The following is a 25,641-nucleotide window of genomic DNA, read 5'->3' on the forward strand; positions in this document are numbered from 1 at the left end:
AGTCAACAGAACTGCTTTCTCATTGGGCTCTTGCACAGTGACTAATACAGGTCTCTCATTCAGGATTGGACTATGCCTGCCATGTAGGAGAGAGGTTCGTCTCCAGGAGAGCCACAAGTCCGTGGACTAGAGAGGTGGGATGTCCGTGCCACATGTAGACTGCAGGTAGAGACTTGTGCAGGGGTTCAGTTTCCCTTCCCTCTCCTCCAGAGAAACAGGGCTTCCCCTATTTGACTGTGTGCTTCCGCATGAGGTACCAGTGATGCAAATAATCCAGCCTATCCTGTTGCTCAGTTTGGGGCATGATGTAAAGTCATGTTCAGAAGAGAAAGTCAAGTAAGTGAAAATGAAATATCTGCGTGCACCCATCAATGGCCCACGACGTGGGAGCTTTGAATGAACAGAAAAAGCGTGTATTAGTCATCTTTGTACCTGCATCTCCCAAATGACTGAAAATGGAGATACTAAAAGCAGTAAAGTTACAAGGAGGAATTATTATATTTGTGTGAATTCGACTGGCTCTTCTGAGGATCGACACTATCTATATATCTCTCTGTAATGCGACAGAATTTGGCGAGGATCTCAGGGCAAATCAGTTCCCTTATGTTATGACCCGCTAACGGGCGCACTATTCCAGGAGGCGAAGGAGAATCAGCGACCACAAACAACCTCATGTGATGGGATCAGCAGCGCAGAAGAAATGCGGGCACGCGGCGAGGACAGCTGACGGCACAGCATTTTTAATCTGTATCTACAGAAGCCAATAGAGGGATTATAGAAAGACATTTCATATATAACAGTGTGCTTTAGTGTACTTACTGTGAAAATAGCACATTTATTTAGAAGTGGACTTTTCGGCCCAAAGTTCTTGTCGACGTTTTGAAATATGTCCATTTCCTTCTGTAGTTGTTGTGACCAAGAAAAGAAAAAGTACCAACAGTTTTCCACGATTGCTCATCAAAAGTCTGCTCCTTTCGGTCGATATTTCCCAGAGGCATCCAGAACGTTCACATAGATCGGGAAAGGATCCTAGAAAACATCTGTGGTCCGTGCGGCCAGTCTTACATCTGCCGGCACTCGTGCCTGGTGCACATGGCCTGCCTCTCAATCCTCCAGGTGCCCTCCTCGTAGGTGCAGTGGCAGACGGTGCACTCGTCCGTCTTCACTTCCCTCCCAGCAGGGATGACAGCGGTCTCGGCAAAGCAATTTGGGCCTGGAAAGAAGAGACAGGTTGCACTTAATTAGGGAGTTAGCTTTACCCTGCATGTTCTATCCACTCCCTTTCAGGAAGGACAGTGAGAAAGTTACCATTTCAGGACTATGAAGTGTTCCCATTTTTCCTCAAATGAAAGCCATGTTATTTAAAATGACACAAATGAACTTACTTACAAAACAGAAACAGACTCACAGACTTAGAGAATGAACTTAGGTTACCAGAGGGGGAAGCGGTATTCAGGGGGTTTGGACTCAGTGGACATGTACACACTGCTCTATTTAAAATGGATAAGCAACAAGGACCTGCTGTACAGCACAGGGAACTCCGCTCAATGTTATGTGGCAGCCTGGATGGGAGGGGAGTTTGGAGAATGGATACATGTACATGGATGGCTGAGTCACTTTGCTGTGCACCTGAAACTATCACAACGTTGCTTTTTTTTTTTTTTTTTTTGCTTTATTTTTTAAAATCATAACATGTTAACTGGCTATACTCAAATATAAAATAAAAAGTTTAAAAAAATTAAAATAATACAATTTTTATGAATGACAATCCTGTGTTTTTCACCCACCGTGATTTTCAGTTCTGGGGCCTTCCACATGGGCTGGATCTGCAATCGTTTGATTCAATTAATTCCAAGTAATCATAGAAAAACTTGATTAACGGGGACTTTCAGAGAACCAGGCTTATCAGGAGAGACAGCAGAAACAAGCAAATTGCTTGAAGTGACATAAATCCAGTGTTACCACCACACCTCTTAGAGCAGGTTTCAAAGGGCAGCTTACGGAACAACCACCTGGACGGCTCTAGAAGCGCTGGTTGGCGGTCCCACCCCCTAGCACTTCTGACTCAGGTTTGGGGCTGTGACCAGGGAATCTGCTTGGATAACAAGTCCCCAGGTGATGCTGATGCTGGCCTGGGGCCGCACTTTGAGAGGCACTGACTCAGCATGAACCAGGGCTACATCGTCAACAGTCTTCCCTGAGAACTGAAGACCCCTCGATTCTGGATCAACATCACCCACCAGCTTCTCCACCAACAAGGGTGCCATATGTGTGCATCTTACTCCATGTAAAATCCAGGACACGAAGGAATGGTGATCAGGGAGATTTCCAGTGTGAGTTGTTTCGGTAGAAACAAATGGTTTCTGTGTTACAGTTCATACCCCTCCGTCCTATGGGAACAACTGCTCAGCCTCCAAACCTTTCTCTGAAACGGAGACATCGGTCCTTACCGCAGCCTTGAACACAGGGCTCTCATGCCCATCTCCCTTCCTTTGCTTCTACGGCCTTTGATAACGTGCTCACACCAAAGCACGTCCAACGACACTGTATCAAGCCATCAAAGAGATGAAAAATGTTCATCTACAAAATTTAAACAAATAAATGAATCCACCAAAACTCTAGGGTAAAAACTGGGTTTTTGGAATTCTAGTCAGAATAATTCTAAGCAGAGTAACTCATGCTTCAGTGGCTTTGTCTTCGGTGTCAGCCAAGTGGCGAGGATCAGGGCTCCTGAAGGTGGCCCTGGAGAGCTCACCCCCGGGTGCCGCCCCTTCTCCCGCCAGGAGCTCCGCTTTCCTCAGGCCCCTCTACGCAGACCCGCCCTAGATTCCTCCCCTGACCCCCGCCTGTCTCCCCAAGACCTTGAAGCATTAACAGTCCTCCAGCTGAGGAGGACCCCAAACACAGATCCAACCCGGTTTTCTCTCTTGAGCACTGCTCCTGGGTTTTCAGAGGGCAGCGGTCTCTGCAGGTTGCCGTCACTCCACGCTCACATGCCTGGAACCACTGCCTCTTCGGTCCCACGTGATGGCTGTGTTGGTGGTAAAGTCCCTCCTGCATCAGCTTTGGTGAATCAGGATCCTTGAACTCCAGACCCTCCCCACCTGTAGGCCAACAGGAGGTCCCTGATCTCCAACCCCCTCACCCAGCCCACCTCCTGTTCCTCAGCCTTGGACCGTGTCCTCGGCTCTGTGAGGTGAGAGGCCAAAGGGCCACAGCAGCAGCTCCAGGTGGGACCCACCCTGTGAGCACTGGTCCCACTCGGCTCCTGGGATGCCCTGACTTTGACATTTGACACCAGGTCTCTTTGGTGTGCTTTTTTCTTTGTTTCTTTTTGTCTCTTTTTCAGAGTTTAATTTGAGGGTCCAGTCGCCTTCTAATTTGCCCTAATATCTATCAGTGTGCTTTGCACATAGAGGGTACTCCATAATTGCCCAGAAAACCTGTACCTTTAGATACAGATATTCACGGGGACTTACGTGTCTCCTCTTCAGAAAAATCTGGGTTCAAAATCTGGTACCACTACTTACTAGTTATGAGATCTTGGACTAAAGGATTTCATTGTTCTGAGCCTTAATGGCCTCATCTGCAGAATGGGAATGCCATACGTCACCGGGGTCCTGAGGATTAAACTAGAATAGATAGCACACTTCTGCCCTCAAGTTCTTCAACGATTCCTATCCCTCTTGCCTGAATTAATCGATGTCATTGTAGTAGCCACTTCTAATGAGTTTTTCTTAGTATTAACTTATGTCTATTTTTTATATCACTGTACGACTTTGGATCGTTCTTTTTCAATGATTTGCAACCACTGCAGTCTTTATTATTTCTTATATTCCAATTGTCCCAATTTGGCTTTTTTTGAGTGGCCCCAGCTTTAGGCCGCTCCCGTGTCCTTCAGACACGCTCCCTCAGCTGCTACCAGCCTCTGCCACATCTGGGCCAACAACGCATTTTCAGCTCACTTTGCCCACATGTGAAATCAGCCTTTTCTCCGAGGGGCCCGGATTCCTTTGGTGGAGAGAAAGATTGAGGATCCAAGGCCTGATTATGGCAAGTGCTCATTATTACTGGGGGGTCACTGCATCCAGCCCCTCTCAGTGGGCACAGGTGGGGACACACACACACACACACGCACACGCACAGGTTTTAAATTGTGAGTTGATGTTATTAGGATTCATAATTCTTTCTTTTAGATTTTACACGTGTACATCTTTTCTCTTACAATGAAACACTTCAACTTGAACATATTTATTTATGTAATTGATCCTATTAACTCTTGGCTTAACTTTACTTAGATTTTAAATTATGTACCTCCTCTTCCACTGAGACTCTTGTTTATTAAAATCACTAGCATATTCACCTGTTTTCTCTCTCACAGTCACGTAAAAGAGTTTTAAAATGACACCGTAAGTGCTATTCCTAACTAACAGTGAGATTTTCTTAGTTCTTAGAGTCGGTGTCCTTTGTTCAAAAGTCACCCAGCCCTTCGCTCCACGTGGCCGTATGAACATGGTGTGGAGCGTGAGGCTTCTTTGCCGCACCGTGCTCTCCCGCCCAGCCACTGCGATGACCAGCTTCACTAGCTCTAATGTATCCCCTAGTGTAACGTTCTTTAAAAGAATAAGCAAATTATTATTTATTCGTCTTTCTTTCATAAAAGGTAGCATACTCCTAACTCTACGTACTCGGCTTTTTTCACTTAAAAATATGTCCCGGGGGGTTCACTCCACATCCGTACACAGGGCTCGTGTGAGGCAGCGCCCCTGTGTCCCCGTCACAAGCAAGGTCAGTGGGCATTTGGAAGCCGGCCTCCCAAACCCCCCGCCGTGTATAGGAAATGCTTAAATGCTGAGAGCATTCATTATCATTTGCTTCAGGCAAGGAAGAAATATGGTAAAGTGAGGCTCACAAGAACGTGCTGGTAGTGTATTAGTAAAATCTGTATTCACGAAGAAAAGCAAAATCCAACAAAAACACCAAGTGTTCAAAAAGGTAATTTAAACACCTAATCCTAGAGGTAGAAAGCAACAATTTACGCTTTGTCTCCTATCAGAAAGTGTTTGTTTCATCAGCTTTCAAGATACTTATATATAAGTCATCTCCTTATTACTGCTTAATGAATAGTGAGAAGAAACCCTGATTCTGGGTCTTCACTGAGTCTCAACTTCAGATTAAACTCAGGTCGAAGGTGCTACAAACATCTGGACTGTCAGGTATTTGTCTCCCAGGCCTGTGATTTAAAAAGAGTAATTATTCCTGGTAAAAGACTTTACTATGACATAATTCGTAAATTTTTGACCGTTCTTGCATCTGGATTATGTTATAACCCCTTTCCTAACCCCTCGTAGAACTGTCTGTGTAGGTTTGGACACCACGTGGGGACACTTTTGTCTGACGTGGCAAGACTGACAGGAGGGGAGAGGGAACTGTTCCAAATTCGTGCATTTTGTTCAAAAGTCACTTAACTCTTTTCTCTGTGTGGTCGTATCAGTGACACAGAGTTAGGCTGTACAAGTGTCGACCCTTGAAGAATTTATAAAATAAGCTTTCTTCATAGATATATAACTGAATCACTGTGCTGTACACCTGAAAGTAACACAACACTGTAAATCAACTATACTGCAATTGTAAAAAAGAAGAAAAATAAGCTTTCTTCATCTAAAATGATTTTAGTCTCAGTAGAGGGTTATTCACATGACTTTTAGAATTGTATGCACTGTTGCTATTTTTTCCTGCTTCAAATATTTGCTTATGATACAGTTCAACAGAGTTACTGCTCCTGTACTTTGTAAATTCTTTTTGAATGAAAACCACATAAAAGTGTTTGGTAAATTATGAACATTTCACTAAAATATAATTTGTACAACCTACTGATATTTCTATAACAGATTCCAATTACTGAAAATTTCTAAATCTTCCATCTTAAAAGCAATGTTCCTATAAATTAACCAAATTATGAGACTCTTGTACCCAACTCCCTCTGAATATGTGTTTGTACGCGCACACACACACACACACACACACACACACACACACACACAAACACCCTTGAATGTGTTTTTGTACGCGCACACACACACACACACACACACACACACACACACACACACACACATATTTTCCTATGAACCATATTACTTTAAGTTTTTTATTTTGAAGTTATAGATTCCAGTCAAACCAGGAATTTGGTACTACAGGGAGAACCCATGTGCCTTTCACTCAGTTTTCCCAAGTTACATCTTACATAGTTATAGCACAAAACCAGTGGGAGGAGCTGACAGGTACAGTGGGTGTGTGCACACCTGTGTCACTTTATCATATGCAGTTTTGTGTGACCATCACCAGACCAAGATCCAGAACCGTTCCATCACCACCAAGATCACCCTCATGCCTCCTTTTAGAGTCACTATTATCACCCTCCCCACCCCCCCAACCCTAACCCTGGAAATCACTATCCTTGGCATATCTATGGTTTTGTCATTAAAAGAATGTTATATATGTGGAATGGAACAGTAAGGGACTTCTGAGGTTGGCTTTTTAAACTCAGCATAATACCCTTGAGACCCTGCCAAGCTGTCGAAAGTACCAGTGGCTCATTCCTTTTACAGAGAAGATGTTTCCATGCTAGGGATGGACCCCACTTTATCCATGCACCTACTGAAGAACATTTTGGATTTTTTCCCAGTTTTTTGGCTATCAAGGATAAAGCTGCTATGAAAATTCACGTATGTGTTTTGTGTGAACATAATCTTCATTTTTCTGAGATGAGAGCCCAGGAGTGCAATTACTGGAGCCTACAGCAGTTGTAGGTTCAGTTTTATTGAGAAACTGCCAAACTGTTTACCAGAGTAACTATGAAATTTACATTCCAATCAGCAGTCAGTTTATTTGCATTCTCAATCATAATTATTTTAAAATTCTGGTTTGATAATTCCAACATATCCTATCTGACTCTGGTTCTGGTCTCTTCAAACTGTTTGTTTGTTTGTTGCCTCTTAGTGTACCTCGTTAATTTCGTTTTGAATGGTCACCCATGAGGCACTGGGGAAGAGGAACTACTCTAAATAGAACTTTAGTAACCCTGACAGCAAGGTGGTGGGAGGGTTCTCAGTCCCATAATTAGGTCTTAATCTTTTCGTATTTGCTTCTGGACTGTGAGCTTCACAAGTGTTTCTTAGCCCCCCACCTTCCCCCTTGGTTGTACGGATGGCTCCGGGGGCTGGAGTTGGGTATTTTCCTTCCCCCACTTCAATTGCGCTTTGATAAAACCTCAACAGGTTAGGCTCTGGTCAAGTTTCTCCTGAGATCAGAACTTTTTTAAGAGAACAGAAGGTTCTGAAATATTTCAAAAAGGATACGTACCCCCTTCTTCTGTCAAAAGATGTCAAAGTTCACGTAACTGTGAGGACCCTCCATGTCTGGGGCCCCCGGGGCTTTTGACTCTCAGCAATTCGTCGCGTACAGGTTAGGTTTTCCTGCCCCGGCGCTGATTCGCATGGAGGTCTCTGCTCTGGTGAGTTTGATTCTCTACGTCTCTCCAAATTTTAGGGAGATTCAGTTTGCTTTGTGACCTTACTTCTCTGATGGATCTAAGAAGTGTTACCGATTTTTCCATTTGTTGAGCTTTTTACTTGTTTTTAGGATGGAGGGGTGACTGGAAACCCTACTGATTGACTTTTGAGCCAACTTTGCATTCCTGGAAAAAAAAATCCCTTGTGGTCATAACATAAAATTCTTTTTATATATTGATGTATTTGATTTGCTAATAAGAAATGTTAAGAAATGCTGTTTATTTATTAAAGATATTGGTTTGTACTTTTTAAAATATTGTCTTTGTTTAGTTTTGGTATCAGGATGATACTGACTTCATAGAATGGGTTGGGAAGTATTTCCTCCTCTTCTCTTGTTGGAAGATTTTATAGAAGTGATATTAGTTCTTTAAATGTCTGGTATTTTTCTCCAGTGAAAACATCAGGACCTGGAGTTTTGGTGGACTTTTAAAATTATGAATTCAATTTCCATAGTAGCTTTCAAACAGATTATCTGTCTCACATTGGGTAAGTTGAGGCAGCTCATATTTTTCAAGAAGTTGGTTCATATCCTCTAAATTGTTAAATTTATGTGCGTAGAACTGTTAGTATTCCTTTATTATCCTTTTAATTTCTGTGGGATCTGTAATGACATCTCCTGTTTTATTCTTAGTATCAGTAATTTGCATCTTCTCTATTTTTTTTCCTGTGTCGTGTTAAGTGTTTATCAGTTTTGTTGATCTTTAAAAAAACCAGCTTCTTATTTCATTAATTTTCACAACCGAATTTCTGTTTGCAGTTTTATTGACTTGTTTTATTTTTATCGTTACTATTTTATTCTTTCTATTACTTTCAGTTTGTTTGCTTTTCTTTTTCTTTTTTTAATAAATATATTTATTTATTTAATTTTGGCTGCCTTGGTCTCTGTTGCCGCGCACGGGCTTTCTGTAGTTGCGGCGAGCGGGGGCTACTCTTGATTGCAGTTCACGTGCTTCTCATTGTGGTGGCTTCTCTTGTTGTGGAGCACGGGCTCTAGGTGCGTGGGCTTCAGTAGCTGCAGCATGTGGGCTCAGTAGTTGCGGCATGCGTGCTCTAGAGCACAGGCTCAGTAGCTGTGGTGAACAGGTTTAGTTGCTCCGCGGCATGTGGGATCTTCCCAGACCAGGGCTCGAACCCCTGTCCCCTGCACTGGTGGGCAGATTCTTAACCACTGTGCCACCAGGGAAGTCCCTGATTTTCTTTTTCTAGTTTCTTGAGTTGGTGATTTACATTACTGATTCGAGAATTTTCCTCTTTTCTAATGTAAGCATTTAGTTCCATAAATTTCCCTTTCAGTTCTACTTTAGCTGTGGTCTCATAAGTTTTGATGTGCGGTAGTTATATTTTCATTTTCATGAAACACTTACTTTAAATTTATAGACTTGAAGCCCAAGAACCACTAAGAAACTTGAAAAAAAAATACATATGATAACTTGATGAGCTAAAATATAAATTACTGAAGAGAATCCTGATGTACAAAAGCAGTCTGGTTACTATAATTATTCAGTGGCAAATAAAGCCATATATATATATATATATATATATATATATAACTTCATTAGTAAGTAGGGGAATAGAAAGTTTTTAATCTTAATTAATCTAATTATAATATCTGATATTTATATGGTACTTTAAAAAATATGATGCATGCAGAAGAATTTTATAAATGGAAATGAGATTTAGAGGGAATAAACATTAGTCCAAGTCACATGGCTCATAACTAATTATTGATACATTAAATTCTATTGCTGGCCTGGCTGTTACTCAAGGACACTCAGGCTAAAAATGGCTAATTTCAAAATGAACACAGCATATAATGCCTTTTTTGCCTGAGGAACAGTTGTTCAAGCAGGCAGTTGATGGGCGTTTGCTACCCTGACCTTTTCTGTGCTGCTCTGACTTCAGAGCAAGGAGTCCACACCTGTCGTTCACATCACCTGCACAGTGACTGACTCGCGATGTCAGAATAGCTTGCATCAGGCCCAGCCCACGACGCGAGGTGCTGGCGGGGGACCCAACCCCAAGGAGGTCTCTCATCCCCTTAGGAGCCCCATATCCAGTCTCCTGAAATGCAGAGTCTGTGTCAAGCCCCCAGTTTTGCCCTAGTTACCAGTGTGAGTGGAAAAAATGTCGCTGCCATATCAGTACACAAAGGATGTTGCAGCCATCAAGCCGTCACATTACAGCCTCCCAGATGGTGAACCCTGAGGGAACTCAGGATGGAAACAGGATGCCTGCCATCTAGCAGTCAGTCAGCCACTGCAGCCCACCCCCCAAGAGTAGGCCCTGAGGGGACTCAGGATGAGAAAGCGCAGGACACTGGCCCCAGATGGCTGAGGTGCCCAACAAAGGGATGATTTCAGGGAGCCCAGACTCTTGCACCTTCCCATGCATAGAAAAGCGCTAAATTCCTTAACTTGAGATGCCTGGTTTTCTTTAATTAACAGTAATCTTTTGATGTTCCGACTACCTGGTCTCTTTTGCACAAACCCCTATGCATCCTGGCTCCCCCTCACCTCTTTGGAGCAGTCCCTCAGAGCAATCCGAGAGGCTGCGTCCCAGGCTTAAGTACTCAGTGTTGTCCTCCAAATAAAACATAACTCTCAACTTTTAGGTTGTGCTTTTTTTTTTTCAGTTGACACCAGCACAAATCCAACCCATGATATCATGTGTCCACTGACTTGACAATAAACTGGGCTGAGGCTCACAGATTCCAAACCAAGCCTGAACCTGTGGGGACATCTGTAATTAAGCGTCCCTCCTGGGTGCTCCTGTGTCTCCGGCAGAGCTGCCTGTCACAGTGCCACCCCCAGGGACCCCTCAGGGTCTCCCCGCCAAGGAGGAGGGAGGGTCATCACAGCGTCTAGTGCTGCACGCAGCACAGAGCTGGAACTCAGGGCATGTGCAACTGAGTTACAGTTTTAGAATTAAATAATGAATTGACACAATGAAAATAAAACTGCCATGGCTACACAGAAGGGTAAGTTGCCAACATGCTTTAGATTTTTACACGGAATTGTGAGCCACAAGAAGACAGGGCGTTAATGAAGAAAGGCCTAAGTGGGTGCCTGGGGGCACCTCCTCCTCCCCCATCAGGGACGAAGCACTGAGGAAGAGCCCAGCACAGCAGGACGGCAGGGCAGCGAGGGAGACCCAGGCAGCCAGGAGCCCAGCATTCGACTTCTAGATCAGTGATACCCCCTTTTGCTCTGCCTCATCTTTTTAGCAAACCGTCAACTAAATTCTTAATTTGTTATTGCATTTTTCAGTTTCAACTTTTTCAGTATAGCCCAGTTCTCAGTGAAATCCTCCAACTTTTCTTATGTCTTCTTGTGCATGTTAATCTGTTACTTCAAAAACCTTCTGAAATAGTCACCATATCTTGATAACCTGTGAGCCTCTCATTTCCTATTTTGCTTTTCTCTTAGTTTGGGGTCATTTGGTATTTCTTGGCTTGCCTGGCAATTTTGAATTAAATAACAGATACTGTGAAAGCGACATTGTACAGGCCCTGGATAGAGCCTTTTGGCTGACAGAGGAGAGGAGGGCTACGGTGACCTGGCCGCGAATGGATGTGAGGCTTTGTTCGGGTTGGTCTTTTCCAGTCCCCCCTCACTCCTGGGGCACAGCCTTTCGTGAAGTCTTGGTTGAAAACTCCTGCTGTTTGCTGGGGCCCCTCCACACGCTCTCTTGAGCACTGTAGTCCTGGCAGGTCTCTGCAAGCTCCAGCCACCCAGCTGCTGCTTTCTGCTCGGGTTCTGCTTTTCTTGCCTGGCACATTGCAGCTTTGCAGTCTGCAAATGCCTTGAAGGAACATTACATGAAGAATTTTGGCCTCACTTCTTTGTGGTTCCCTCCTCTTCTCAAATGCAGCCTCCCTCTCAGTTACCAGCTGCCATGGCGGCCCCAACACCAATTTCCACCTCCCAGCTCAGCCAGAAGCTGCCACCCTGGGCTATGGCTTTCCACAGGACATCTGTCCCCGCTCTAGGTCCTGCAAATGCCCTGAGCAAACACTGGGGAGGTGAGTATGGAGCTTAGCTCAGTGAGCCTCCCTTTTCTTTGACAGCTAGACCTCCAAGTCCTTTGCACTCTGATATCTTCAAACCATTTTTTAAAAATGCATGTATATTTTATCCAAACCTTAGAGTTGATCTCAGTGGGGGAGTTTTTGCACACACTCTATCACGGTGTGAATGACAAATGTCACTGTGACATCAGTACACAAAGGGTGTTGCAGCCATCGAGCCGTCACGTTACAGCTACCCTGACAGTGAGCCCTGAGGGAACTCAGGATGGAAGCAGGACGCCCTCAATCCAGCCGTCAGCCACCGCAGCCCACCCCACCAGTGGCGCACCCTGAGGAACCTCCACAGGACGCTGGCCCCAGGTGGCTGAGGCGCAGGTCAAAGTCATGGTTTCAGGGAGCCCAGACTCTCACACCTTCCCATACGTAGAAGAGCGCTAAATTCCTTAACTTGAGATGCCTGGTTTTCTTTAATTAACAGCAATCTTTTGATGTTCCCACTACCTGGTCTTTGTTGCAAAAACCCCTCTATATCCTGGCCCCCCCTTACCTGTTCAGAGCAGTCCCTCAGAGCCACCTGAGAGCCTGTCTGGGCCTAAGTCCTCAATTTTGTCTGCCAAATAAAGCAGAATTCTCAGTTTTTAGGTTGTGCATTTCTTTTTCAGTTGACACTAACAACTCCCAAGTGAGAAAAAGGACAAGATGGTAAGAGTAGCCGTGTAAGACGGGTGTTAACCTGTAAAAACTGGTCAGATGTTTTCACTGTTTAGGCAAGTGGGGGTGGTGACTCAAAGGTGCCATGGAGCTATTGATCTATTAAAAGTCAGACAGCAGGTTATGGGATTTAGCACAATCTCCTACGTGCATTCCTTTCCCGGATGATTCTATGCATCACTGTATTTGAACAGGCTCTTTTGTCTTCTTGCTGGTTCTATCCTTAGTGAATTAAACACAATTTTGCATGCGTTGTCTATCCATTTATGTAAAAATATAATTTATACATAATTATATATATATAAAATTTTATATCAGTTTCACAGTTTACAGCAAGTACATCTGAGCAACGATTACTAGGATAATTATATGTACGGCGTAAATGTATGTGGTTCTTTATTGCTAGGAGCTCAGAGTCTTGCTTGGCTTTGCTCACCCTCCCTTTGTTCCTACGGGAGATGCGGGGTGGGAGAATTGAGGTGGAGAATGTCCGCGCCCCAGACATTAGCCCGCGGAGGTCTTGTATTCAGACTCCCCCAACACAGGGACGGGAAAGCTGAGACCCAGAGATATCGGGAGACTACAACTGAGATTGTACATTAGGCTTTCTTTTGCAAAGCATGGATTTGTCTCTCAAGCGTTTCTGGCGCGACGATCTAACATGCCACCTGTTTCAAAACTGCAAGTGTGAAGGACGACCACAGGGCACCCACTTGCTGTTGCCAAAGGCCTACGAAGGCTTCTTGAATTCACATGGAATATTTTTAAAACATGTAAATCGAGTTTTTCATTTATTTCCCATTTAGACCGTTTCTCCCAATACAGTTTTAGTGGTCACCGTGGAAAGCCGGGTGGGAGCCTTGGAGCTCCTGGGACACACTGCTTGTTCTCAGGGTGCAAGCAGTGTCCACGGGGATGCCCGTGTGTGTCCCCAGATTCCATCCAGGCTGCCACCCTGCAGCTGCCTCCTGGTGCCCTCCCCTTTGACGGCTCTGGGTCTCAGCTCCTGGGACCTCCTCCTTCAAGGGCCAGGCTAATGCCCGAGCTCCCAGACTCTGCCAGCACCTTCCGCCTCCTTCTGCAGAGTCTGCGCTTCCCTCTGATCCCCGTACACAAGGCACAAACATTCACCTACGTGGGGAAACCCTGGCGCTGTTGCCAGACTGTTTAAATGATTCTTCATCTTACCTGGTACTTAGACCTAGCTCTGTTCAATACTAGAGCACGTCATCAAGTTTAACCTTCAAAATAGAAGCCTAAGCGGCATCCTGAAAAAATGGAAGAAATGGTAGCTCCAGGAAATAGCCTTTATCCAAATGCCATTAATATATCTGCGGACCAAAACACGTCACCTGCCCTTCCAGTGAACAGTGAATGTTGGGGCCACCAAGCCATCAGCCACTGTGGCCACCCCAGACTATGGGCCCTGAGGGGAATTCAGGATGGAGACAAACAGGATACTGGCCCTAGGTAGTCAAGGTGTGTACCAAAGGAATGATTTCAGGGAGCCCAGACTCTTGCATCTTCCCGTACATAGAAAAACACTAAATTCCTTAACCTGAGATAGCTGGTTTTCTTTATTTTTTTTTTTCTTTATTTTTTTTTTCTGCGGTACACGGGCCTCTCACTGTTGTGGCTCCGGACGGGCAGGCTCAGGGGCCATGGCTTTTCTGCGGTACACGGGCCTCTCACTGTTGTGGCTCCGGACGCGCAGGCTCAGCGGCCATGGCTCACGGGCCCAGCCACTCTGGGGCATGTGGGATCCTCCCGGACCGGGGCACGAACCCGTGTCCCCTGCATCGGCAGGCGGACTCTCAACCACTGTGCCACCTGGGAAGTCCCTGGTTTTCTTTAAATAGTAATCTTTTGATGTTCCAACTGCCTGGTCTTTGTTGCAAAGATCCCTATTTTTGGCTCCCCCCCTTACCTCTTCAGAGCCATCCTTCAGAGCTATCTGAGATGCTACTACCTTCCAGGCTTGAAGTCCTGGGAAAGTCTGCCAAATAAAGCGTAATTCCAACTTTTAGGTTGTGCATTTTTTTCAGTTGACATATCTAAAAAGTCACCTGAAACATACACAAGGTCAGCAGTGAATTCATATTCACTGTGAACGTTGTGAGATCAGAAATGAGGGAACAGCCCACCATGATGCACCAGCAGCAACAAAAGGTACACGGGCCATGGACATCTGGTCTCCCTTGCAATTCCGTGTGTGGACAGTGACACAGCTGGCCTGTCCACACATCCCGGCCATCCAGGCACTAGGATGAGTTTCTGAGTCACCCCCAAGACGGTTCCTGGATTGGTCGGACCGCCCTCATATCGGGCTTGTACAAAGGCCAAGAGGGTCTCATCAATTCTGAACGGTAAGCTTTGCAATCAGTCATAATGTTATGAATTAGAACAGAATCTATACTCAGAACAAAATGTATTGAAACCACAGTTTTCCTAGCCTTCTTCAACACATAAATTGATACCTGAACTAGAACTGGATTTGGGAAATCAGTGAGTGTCTAAACCACAGCTGCAGAGCTGACAACATGGATCAACACTAAGTTATTGTGAACAAATAAGGAAAAGTACACCAAGCATTGCCTGTTATGTCACACGAGCCAGGATTCAACCTAAGGAGGAAAGAGAAGAAAGGAGATCTAGTGATGGTCTGGAAGGCATTTAACAGCTGGCTCTCAGATAGAAAAAGGATAAGGAAAGAAGACCCAGGAAGCAGAACTGCCAGTTATGCTTTCATCAAGTCCACCCAGGAGCTGCCAACACGTGACTTTGGAAGGAGCCGCAGACTTGGGAACAGAAGTGACCTCCAGGGCATGAAACCCAGGCTGCTCAAGTAAGAGAAACATGCCCTTAGCGGGAAGGTTGTTTGATGATTTTATCTAATTCGATTCTATGGGAAGACGAAACCTACGGCACACAGGACAGAAAATTATGAGACATTTTCAGTAGACCCAGAAATAGTCTGCTTCATTGAGAGTTTCCTCTTTTATTAATAAAAGTTCCAATTGTACAAAGTATTCTCCTATACCTTTAAATTCAGCTCCACAGCTAGTATCTTCTCTTTATTTTCCCTAGATTTATAAAATCAGTTCTTTTCATCTTTTTCTGTATTTGACTTGTTAGCAGTCATAATTTCATTGATTTGGTCGAAGATAGGTTTTGGTTTTATCAATTCTATTTTTAAAAATTTTCTAACTCGTTATTTTTCTATTTGTTTTACTAGCTACTAACTTCTGTGTTATTTTTGGCCTTTCTGATTTTCTCTCCTTTGGAATCTTTGCTTGATTTATTTTTATCCTTGTTTAGAAATGGAAATATTTAAGACAATGATTTCCTTGAAGGATAGTACACGTTCACAGCTGACTAGCTTGATGGTTTGTTGTGTAGAATCCCTTCCTTCATTCTTCTCTCTGTGTCCCTTTAGTTCGAACTGGCCATGTTCCTGCTGGTATAATCCTGTCTCCATTCCCGGCTTCTGCTGAGACAGCTGATTAAGTCCACAGCTCACCAGGATCACTTTATCAAATAGTTTTTTAGCCGCACCCCTAGTATTCTCTTTAGAACCAGCTTTCTAATTTTCTGAAACACTGGATAGGCTGAGAATGTTCCAAACCTCCAAGTTCTGATTCCCTTTTGCTTAACAATTCTGTCTGCAGTTCACCTCTCTCCTGAGAGCTGGCTGTCCTAACCCCTACAGCATCAAAGTGCTTTTCTCACCACCAGGCTCCGGGGGATTGCTGGCCACTGCTCTCTCCTCTGCACAGGACAGATCCAAGGCCAGTAAGACTTTCTCTTCTTTGTGGGACTCTTTCTTTCTTTACTCCAGAAATTCAAACATGAACGACTTTATGTCTACATACTGGACTCTTTTCACTGCTTTTCACTGATGCTTGGTGAGGCATTTCCATTAACAGACTCAAAAGTCTCTTTAACTCAGAACATTTTTTTGTTGTTGTTAATTTGTGTTCAGTCTGTTCACTGTTCTGATGTCTCGTTTAGGAAGTGAGATTTCATGCTCTTCCCGACATCTCTGTCAACGTTTTCCTTTCCATCTTTACACCATTTGCCATGTCCACACCTCTGAGCAAACTCACTTCACTTCTCCACTGCAATTTTTAAACACTGGAAAATAACATTTTAGTTTTCTCATTAGCTTTCCTAATCTCCCTGAATTACTTTAAATCTAATTTCATAGATAGATCATTCTTTTCAACGTTTATTTTGAGAACCTAAATTACCTTTTATTCCAAATTTGTTTCCTCTTTCTTTTAGTACATTTCTTTCAGTACATTTATTTTTGCACATGAGTTTCTCTTTTTGGATCCCTAGGGAACTGGTCACGCATCCATCAGCCTGAGCTGCTTCTCCACAGCAGGGCCTTGCTTTGATGTCTGGCCTCTGATCTGGGAGGAGTCTCCCTGGACCAGGTTTCTGCTTGAGGGTATGGATCACCTGACTTACCATTCTTCCTTCTCTCCTCAAGGTCAGACACCTCCCTGGCCTCCCTCTTCATTTCCTCAAAGATGTTTCTTTTTGAAAATCTCTTGCCTGTCTAATCCTGTCTTGGCATCTCTGACTCAGAGGGCCCAGACTAGCACAATGAGGGAGACAAAGTCCAGGTTACAAGGTGGCGGGGGTGGGGGGGGTGGGGGGGGGCAGGGAGGGGGTGACATAAAACACTTGAAGGCGTGTTGATAGGACTGAGCCTTGGGGTGGCTTGCTGCTTCTGAGCAGGTAAGGGGGAGGAAAATTCAGACAGGAAAGAGATGTAGATGAAGCTTATAAATTTCTAAATTCCCTTTTAGGAATTAAAGTAGAGAATCAGATTCCTTTTAATAATTTTTTGCCTGTGCTTCTGGAATGAGACAATTCTGATCTCATGGCTTTAGGGTTCCACATTAATCTCTTCAACTGCAGTCTGGGGGTGCGGAAGCCACAAGCTTGCCAGGAATCGACACAACGCTGTGTTTCAACACCTGTCCCGTCTCTCCCTCCCTCCCTCCCCTGTCCCTCTCCACTCCTTTCCCTACACAGCTTGCAGAGTTGTATCCAAACTATTCTAATGACACTCTAAATTACAGGATGTATGGGGAAAGAGACTAGAAGAGAACACAAAAATGAAGACAGTGGATGGTTTATTGATGGGAAATAGTAGCGTGTTAGTCTCTTGTTTTCTAATTTATTTTTTATTGCCATAATATACGTGTAAATGTTTTAAGGCAGGGCGGCAGGGGGATGGGGGTGGGGAATGAAGCTAGGCTCTACAGAACAAATGGAACACTCCATAAATCTATCCTACTTCTATTTGCCAACTTTGGACAACTTCCCTGTAAGGGTGGGTCACTTCCCTTAGTTTTGTTTTCTGTTCAATCAATGAAAGAATAGAACAAATATTGATTGCATCACCAGTTTGTTCTCCAGTTTTATGGCATATGTAAATCCACTCTTAAATATTTATATACACTCATTCTCCATGTTAAATAACTTCTAAAGCAGAAAAATAATCTGTGAGTAGCAGTTAAGCAGGCAGATGGTGCTTGGACGCTTACCTAGGGGCTGTTTTCCTTTTCTCTCAGGCACACAAAATGACGCAAAAATACAATTTATTTTTAAGACAAGTTTCAACAAAGAAGAGAAAAACTTAATCAGTTGCAGATTATACCAAATAATAAAAACTTTTATTTTAGTATTTGTTCATCCTTTCTAAATATATCTGTAAATTCAACTCCAGATATATATATCTTTAATAATACAAAAATAAAATCGCTAATTATTTCAGTTAACATTATTACATAAAAAAATTTCAATTGTTATTAAAAAAAAGAGAAATTTCCTTTCAAAAGCTTATTTATGGTTATGCTAAAAAAATCTAACCAAAGACATTTAGGGAAAACTGATACATCCTAGAACAATATCATGGTGGTATGTTCAAGGACACAGGCAAAGCATGATAGCTGCAGACGATAAGAATGTCTCAAAGAAACTGTAGAGCAGAACAATTTGCACACGCACCGCCCCCAAATATGTCTCTTTGGCATGAGGATTAATTTAGGCTGATTATTTTGAAGACACAGAACGTCTTGCATTTTTTCTTATTAGTTAATTAATTAATTAATTTAATTTTGGCTGTGTTGGTCTTTGTTGCCGTGCATGGGCTTTCTCTAGTGGCAGCGAGCGGGGGCTATTCTTCATGTGGTGCGCGGGCTTCTCATTGCCATGGCTTCTCTTGTTGCAGAGCATGGGCTCTAGGCATGTGGGCTTCAGTAGTTGTGGCACGTGGGCTTCAGTAGTTGTGGCTCGTGGGCTCTAGAGCGCAGGCTCAGTAGTTGTGGCATGTGGGCTTCAGTAGTTGTGGCTCACAGGCTCAGTAGTTGTGGCTCGCGGCTCTAGAGTGACTCCCAACCACTGCGCCACCAGGGAAGCCCGGCAGGCAGATTCTTAACCACTGCGCCACCAGGGAAGCCCAGAAGGTCTTTCTTTTCACCTCCCCCTTAGCTGCCTAAAGATCTGAGATAAAGGGACTGTCCTTGGAACAGAGTTATCAGCAGGGAGGAATGTCTGCAAAAAATTGGGGCGAGGGGTGGGGGTGGGGGGGTACTGGCAGAGCCCAGAGGCCAGAGTCCACTCTGTGTCCCACTGTCCCAGCAAATATTTGTTTACCAACATTTGATTTTCCATCTCCACGTGAATTGCCTTCACCCCCTTTGAATTTCCAAGCCACTACTCCCAACATCCTCTTTCGTCTTTAGCTGAAGATGGTATTTAAGATGAGGGCTTTGACCATGTTAGCAAGTTACTCAGTTTTCCTGGGTCTCTCCCATGTATACGTGTTATTAAACTTTGTTTACTTTCTCCTGTTAATCTGTCTCATGTCCATTTTACTCTTAGACCAGCCAGAAGAACTTAGAGGACATTTTCTTCCTCCCCAATAAAACTATGGGACATATTTTGTAGGTCTCATCACACATATCTTGTAATTACATAACTAATTCGTTTTCTAATTATTTCCCAGGACAACCCACACAACTAAAGCCATAACAGAAGAAGACAAAGGGACATAGAGGTATGATAGGGGTGTGGACTAATGAGCCCCTTATTGTTTAAACATTCTAATAATTCACCACTATTCCAGATTTCCTGTTACCCCAAATATAATTTCTGCCCTGGTCTTGTGAGTGTCTCCAGTTGGACAAGCTGTATTGTCAGATGGGATGGAGTCGCTACGCAGGTGGGCAACACTCCCAAGATGTGAACTAGTAAAACAAAAAGAGAAAAAGACTTGGAGAGCTGGGGCCAAACTGCACTCTCCTCTCCTCAAGCTCATGTACCTTCACCTCCCGGGCCAGTTGCTCCTAAGGCCCCAGGACAACTGCACGCATGTGAAACACAAAACTGGGTCCCGCGACCCAAAAGAACCAGGACCAGGCATGGGTACTTCCGAGTAAGGCCTCAGCCCCCAAGGAACGGAAAAGGAGCCAAGAAAGTGTGAAACATTTGAATGGATCAATTACCATAGGAAAGCTGGATAAAAAGTCTACTATTCAAAAAATATGCCAATGCCAGATAAACTGACGGGTTGATTTTAATGTAACCTTTAACCCTAGAGCTATTTAAACTATTCTGTCATAGGATAAAATAAAGATCCCCCCGGTAATATCATGAAGCCAGGAAAACTTTAATTCCGAAGCCTAATAAAGATGGTAATGATGCACTGAGAACTGCAAGTATGGTTCAACATTAGAAAACTTATCAACATGCTTTATACTAATACCTATAACAGCAAATCCTTTATCATATGAAGTCATTTGATAACATTTACTAGCTACTCTTAGTAAAACACTGCAAAGGCAGAAAAGTTCTTAAATAAAAGGAAAGCCGTTCAACAAAGTCTAATGAGAGCTGTCCTCTTAAATGATGAGGCACTAAAATCATTTCAGTTAAAATCAAGGACTAGGGGTGCAGAGTCAAGACTGCGTACGAGGAGGATGCGGAATTCACGTCTCCGCACAGCTAGGGCACCTACCAGGCACCCGTGGGGGACCGTGGACACCTAAGGGGAAGGAAGGAACCCCAAGCGACCGGGTAGGACGTGGGGCATAGGGGGAGTGAAGGGGGAGGAGAAGTGGAGGTGGGACAAGACTGGCACCCCTGAGAGGCGGCTAGGGGAGGGGCAGGGATCCCACACCCAAAGGGGGAAATTGGAGGACCATCGGGAGGGCAGAGGATCAAAAGGGAGCGTGGCCAGCTTTCCCCTGCCCAGGTGGACCCCCAGGAACCTGCTGAGATCCTGGGCCTGATCCTCTGCCCACCGAGGGCCCCTCCAGCCGTGCAGGTTCTGAAGGAGAGGGAGGGAGGGAATGGGGAGCAAAAGTAAAGGCCGGACCTCCGGGACCAGCACCCCTGAGGGGTGGCTGGGGGAGGGGATGAGTTCCTACACCCAGTGGGACCCACCCACAGTTAGGGGTCCAGCGGTGACGGGGGAGACCCTGGGGGAGACAGTGGGGGAGGGGCACGAAGGAATGGAAGGGAATGGGGCCAGCACTTTCCCTGTCCTCTTAGGCACCGGGGAACCTGTTGGGCTCCTGGGCCTAATCCTCTGCCCTCAGAGCGTCCCTCCTGCCACGCAGAGCTCAAGCCCCGCCCCTACACCCCCACACAGGGCCCCACCTCTACACTCAGAGATCCCCTCCGACAAGCTGGGCCTAAACCCCACCCACACACCCTCACTCAGGGCCCTACCTCCAAACTCCGGAACTCCACACTCCAGAGGCCCTCCTTTCACATGCTGCCGCTCCCCTTCTGCACGGGTCCTAAGCAGAGGCCCCGCCCCAAGATTGAGTGATGCCCCACCTAGGCCCCACCCCCAGGGCCTTTTCCTGCTGCCTGGGTCCTGAGACTGGGCCCCACCCCATGCTCAAATGTCACACCACCACCCGCCTAGGTCCTGCCCCACCCAGAACTCCACACCTGCCTAAGTTCCACCCCCGCCTAAACTCTGCCCCCATAGCCAAGGCTTTATTATTTTTTCTTTTTTCATCTTTTAGATTGGGGTTCTGTTTTACCTAGTGGATTCATTACTGTTGATTCATTTATATTTTTTTTTTCTAATAAATCTTTTATTTTTCTAATTTGATTTTATTCTTTATACTTTGTTATTGTTCTCTCCTTTTGGCTTGTTGCCCCCCCCCATTTTTTTTCTCTGTTGTGGTTTTATTTTACCATGTTGCAGTTGTTTCCATTGTATTTTTATTTTTCCTAATATATCTTTTATCTTTCTAATTTTATTTTGTGTTTTATTCTTTGTTATTGTACCACTCCTTTTTTCTTTCTCTTTCATTCTTTTTTCTGCCACACCATGCGGCTTGTGGGATCTTGGTTCCCAGGCCGGAAGTCTGGCCCGAGCTCCTGTGGTGGGAGCTCTGAGTCCAAACCGCTAGACTAACAGAGAACTTCAGACCCCAGGGAATATTAATCGGAGTGAGGCCTCCTGTGGTGGGAGCTCTGAGTCCAAACCGCTAGACTAACAGAGAACTTCAGACCCCAGGGAATATTAATCAGAGTGAGGCCTCCCAGAGGTCCTCATCTTGGTCCTCACCAAGACCCGGCTCTAACCAACTGCCTGCAAACTCCAGTGCTGGACACCTCAGGCCAAGCAACCAGTAAGAGAGGAATAGAGCCCCACCCATCAAAAAAATACATTACAGATAAAGGAGCAAGGTAAAAACCTACAAGACCAAATAAACGAAGACACAGTAGGCAACCTACCTGAAAAAAATTCAGAGTAATGATAATAAAGATGATCCAAAATCTCGGAAACAGAATGGAGAAAACACAAGAAACATTTAACAAGGAACTAGAAGAACTAAAGAGCATACAAACAGTGATGAACAACACAATAACTGAAATTAAAAATACTCTAGAAGGAATCAATAGCAGAATGACTGAGGCAGAAGAATAGATAAGTGACCAGGAAGATAGAATGGTGGAATTAACTGCTGGAGAGCAGAATAAAGAAAAAAGAATGAAAACAATTGAGGACAGTCTCAGAGACTTCTGGGACAACATTTAACGCACCAACATTCGAATTATAGGGGTCCCAGAAGAAGAAGAGCAAAAGAAAGAGACTGAGAAAGTATTTGAAGAGATTATAGTCGAAAAGTTCCCTAACATGGGAAAGGAAATAGTCAATCAAGTCCACGAAGCCAGAGAGTCCCATACAGTATAAACCCAAAGAGAAACATGCCGAGACACATATTAATCAAACTATCAAACATTAAACACAAAGAAAAAATATTAAAAGCAGCAAGGGAAAAGCAATAAATAACATACAAGGGAATCCCCATAAGGTGAACAGCTGATCTTTCAGCAGAAACTCTGCAAGCCAGAAGGGAGTGGCAGGACATATTTAAAGTGATGAAAGGAAAAAACCTACAACGAAGAGTACTCTACCCAGCAAGGATCTCATTCAGATTTGATGAAGAAATCAAAGCTTTACAGACAAGCAAAAGCTATGGGAATTCAGCACCACCAAACCAGCTTTACAACAAATGCTAAAGGAACTTTTCTAAGCAAGAAACACAAGAGGAGAAGAAAAAGACCCACAAAAACAAACCCAAATCAATTAAGAAGATGGTAATAGAAACATACATATCGATAATCACCTTGAATGTAAGTAAATGCATTAAGTGCTCCAACAAAAAGACAGAGACTGGCTGAATGGATACAAAAACAAGACCCTTATATATCCTGTCTACAAGAAACCCACTTCAGACCTAGGGACACATACAGACTGAAAGTGAGGAGATGGAAAAAGACAGTCCATGCTAATGGAAATCAAAAGAAAGCTGGAGTAGCAATACTCATATCAGATAAAATAAACTTTAACATAAAGACTGTTACAAGAGATAGGAAAGGACACTACATAATGATCAAGGGATCAATCCAAGAAGAAAACATAACAATTATAAATATTTATGCACCCAATATAGGAGCACCTCAATACATAAGGCAAATGCTAACAGCCATAAAAGGAGAAATCGACAGTAACACAATAATAGTGGGGGACTTTAACACGCCACTTACACCAAGAGACAGATCATTCAGACAGAAAATAAATAAGGAAATGCAAGCTTTAAATGACACAATAGACCAGATAGATTTAATTGATACTTTTAGGACATTCCACCCCGAAGCAGAAGAATATATGTTCTTCTCAAGTGCACACAGAACGTTCTCCAGAGTAGATCACATTTTGGGTCACAAATCAAACCTTGGAAGATTTAAGAAAATTGAAATTGTATCAAGCATCTTTCCCACCCACAACGCTATGAGATTAGAAATCACTTTACACGAAAGAAACAGTAAAAAATACAAATACATGGAGGCTAAACAGTGCACTGCTAAATAACCAAGAGATCACTGAAGAAATCAAAGAGGAAACCAAAAATTATCTAGAAACAAATGACAATGAAAACACGATGATCCAAAACCTATAGATGCAGCAAAAGCAGTTCTAAGAGGGAAGTTCATAGCAATTCGAACTTACCTCAAGAAACAAGAAAAATCTCAAATAAACAATTGAATCTTACATCTAAAGCAACTAGAAAAAGAAGAAAAAAGAAAACCCAAAATTAGTAGAAGGAAAAAAATCATAAAGATCAGAGCAGAAATGAATGAAATAGAAGCAAAGAAGAAGAAATGGACAAATTCTTGGAAAAGTACAACCTTCCAAGATTGAACCAGGAAGGATTAGAAAATACAAACAGACCAACTACAGGTAATGAAATTGACAATGTAATTAAAAATCTTCCAACAAACAAAAGTCCAGGACCAGATGGCTTCACGGGTGAATTCTATCAAACATTTAGAGAAGAGTTAACACCTACCCTTCTCAACTTTTCCAAACAATTGTGGAGGGAGGAACACCCCCAAACTCGTTCTACGAGGCCACCATCACCCTGATACCAAAACCAGACAAAGATATCACAAAAAAAGAAAAATATACACCAATATCACTGATGAAAATAGATACAAAAAGCCTTAACAAAATACTAGCAAAGCGCATCCAACAACACATTAAAAGCATCAAGTGGGATTTATCCCAGGGATGCAAGGATTCTTCAATATACACAAGACAACTGATGTGATACACCATATTAACAAATTAAAAAATAAAAACCAAATGATCATCTCAATAGATGCAGAAAAAGCTTTTGACAAAATTCAACACCGATTTATGATAAAAACTCTCCAGAAAGTGTGCACAGAGGGAACCTACCTCAATAAAAGCCATGTATGACAAACCCACAGCAAACATCACTCTCAATGGTGAAAAACGAAAAGTGTTTCCTCTAAGATCAGGAACAATACAAGGATGTGCACTCTTGCCACTATTATTCAACATAGTTTTGGTAGTCCTAGCCACAATAATCAGAGAAGAAAAAGAAATAAAACAATACAAATTGGAAAAGAAGTAAAACTGTCACTGTTTGCCGATGACATGATACTATACATAGAAAATCCTAAAGATGCCACCAGAAAACTACTAGAACTAATCAATGAATTTGGTAAAGTTGCAGGATACAAAATTAATGCACAGAAATCCCGTGCATTCCTATACACTAAGAGTGGAAGATCAGAAATAGAAATTAAGGAAACAATCCCATTTACCATCGCAAAAAAAAGAATAAAATACCTAGGAATAATCCTACCTAAGGAGGCAAAAGACCTGTACTCAGAAAACTATAAATCACTGATGTTAGCGATCAAAAATAACATAAACAGATGGAGAGATATACCATGCTCCTGGATTGGAAGAATCAATATTGTGAAAATGACTATACTACCCAAAGCAATCTACAGGTTCAATGCAATCCCTATCAAATTTCCAATGGCATTTTTCACAGAACCAGAACAAGAAATTTTACCATTTGTGTGGAAACACAAAGGACCCCGAATAGCCAAAGCAATCTTGAGAAAGAAAAACGGAGCTGGAGGAATCAGGCTCCCTGACTTCAGACTCTACTACAAAGCTACAGTAATCATGACGGTATGGTACTGGCACAAAAACAGAAATATGGATCAATGGAACAGGATAGAAAGCCCAGAGATAAATCCATGCACATGTGGTCACCTTATCTTTGATAAAGGAGGCAAGAATATACACTGGAGAAAAGACAGCCTCTTCAATAAGTGGTGCTGGGAAAAATGGACAGCTACATGTAAAAGAATGAAATTAGAACACTCCCTAACACTACACACAAAAATAAACTCAAAATGGATTAACGACCTAAATGTAAGGCCAGACACTAAAAAACT

The 25,641-nt window shown here is 43.4% G+C and overlaps 1 protein-coding gene across 1 annotated transcript in view; it reads right to left on the reverse strand.

Annotated features, from left to right (window-relative positions):
* Positions 1–329: 329 nt before the first annotated feature.
* VWC2 (von Willebrand factor C domain containing 2) overlaps positions 330–25,641 on the reverse strand; it is a 116,397-nt gene continuing 91,085 nt past the window's right edge. Inside the window, exon 3 of the mRNA XM_024115135.3 lies at positions 330–1,213. Coding sequence (XP_023970903.1) covers positions 1,062–1,213 — 152 coding nt within the window. The 3' untranslated portion in view covers positions 330–1,061. The remainder of the gene's footprint in view (positions 1,214–25,641) is intronic.

The sequence above is a fragment of the Physeter macrocephalus genome, chromosome 5 (genome assembly GCF_002837175.3).
Source record: "Physeter macrocephalus isolate SW-GA chromosome 5, ASM283717v5, whole genome shotgun sequence".
NCBI classification, from domain to species: Eukaryota; Metazoa; Chordata; class Mammalia; order Artiodactyla; family Physeteridae; genus Physeter; species Physeter macrocephalus.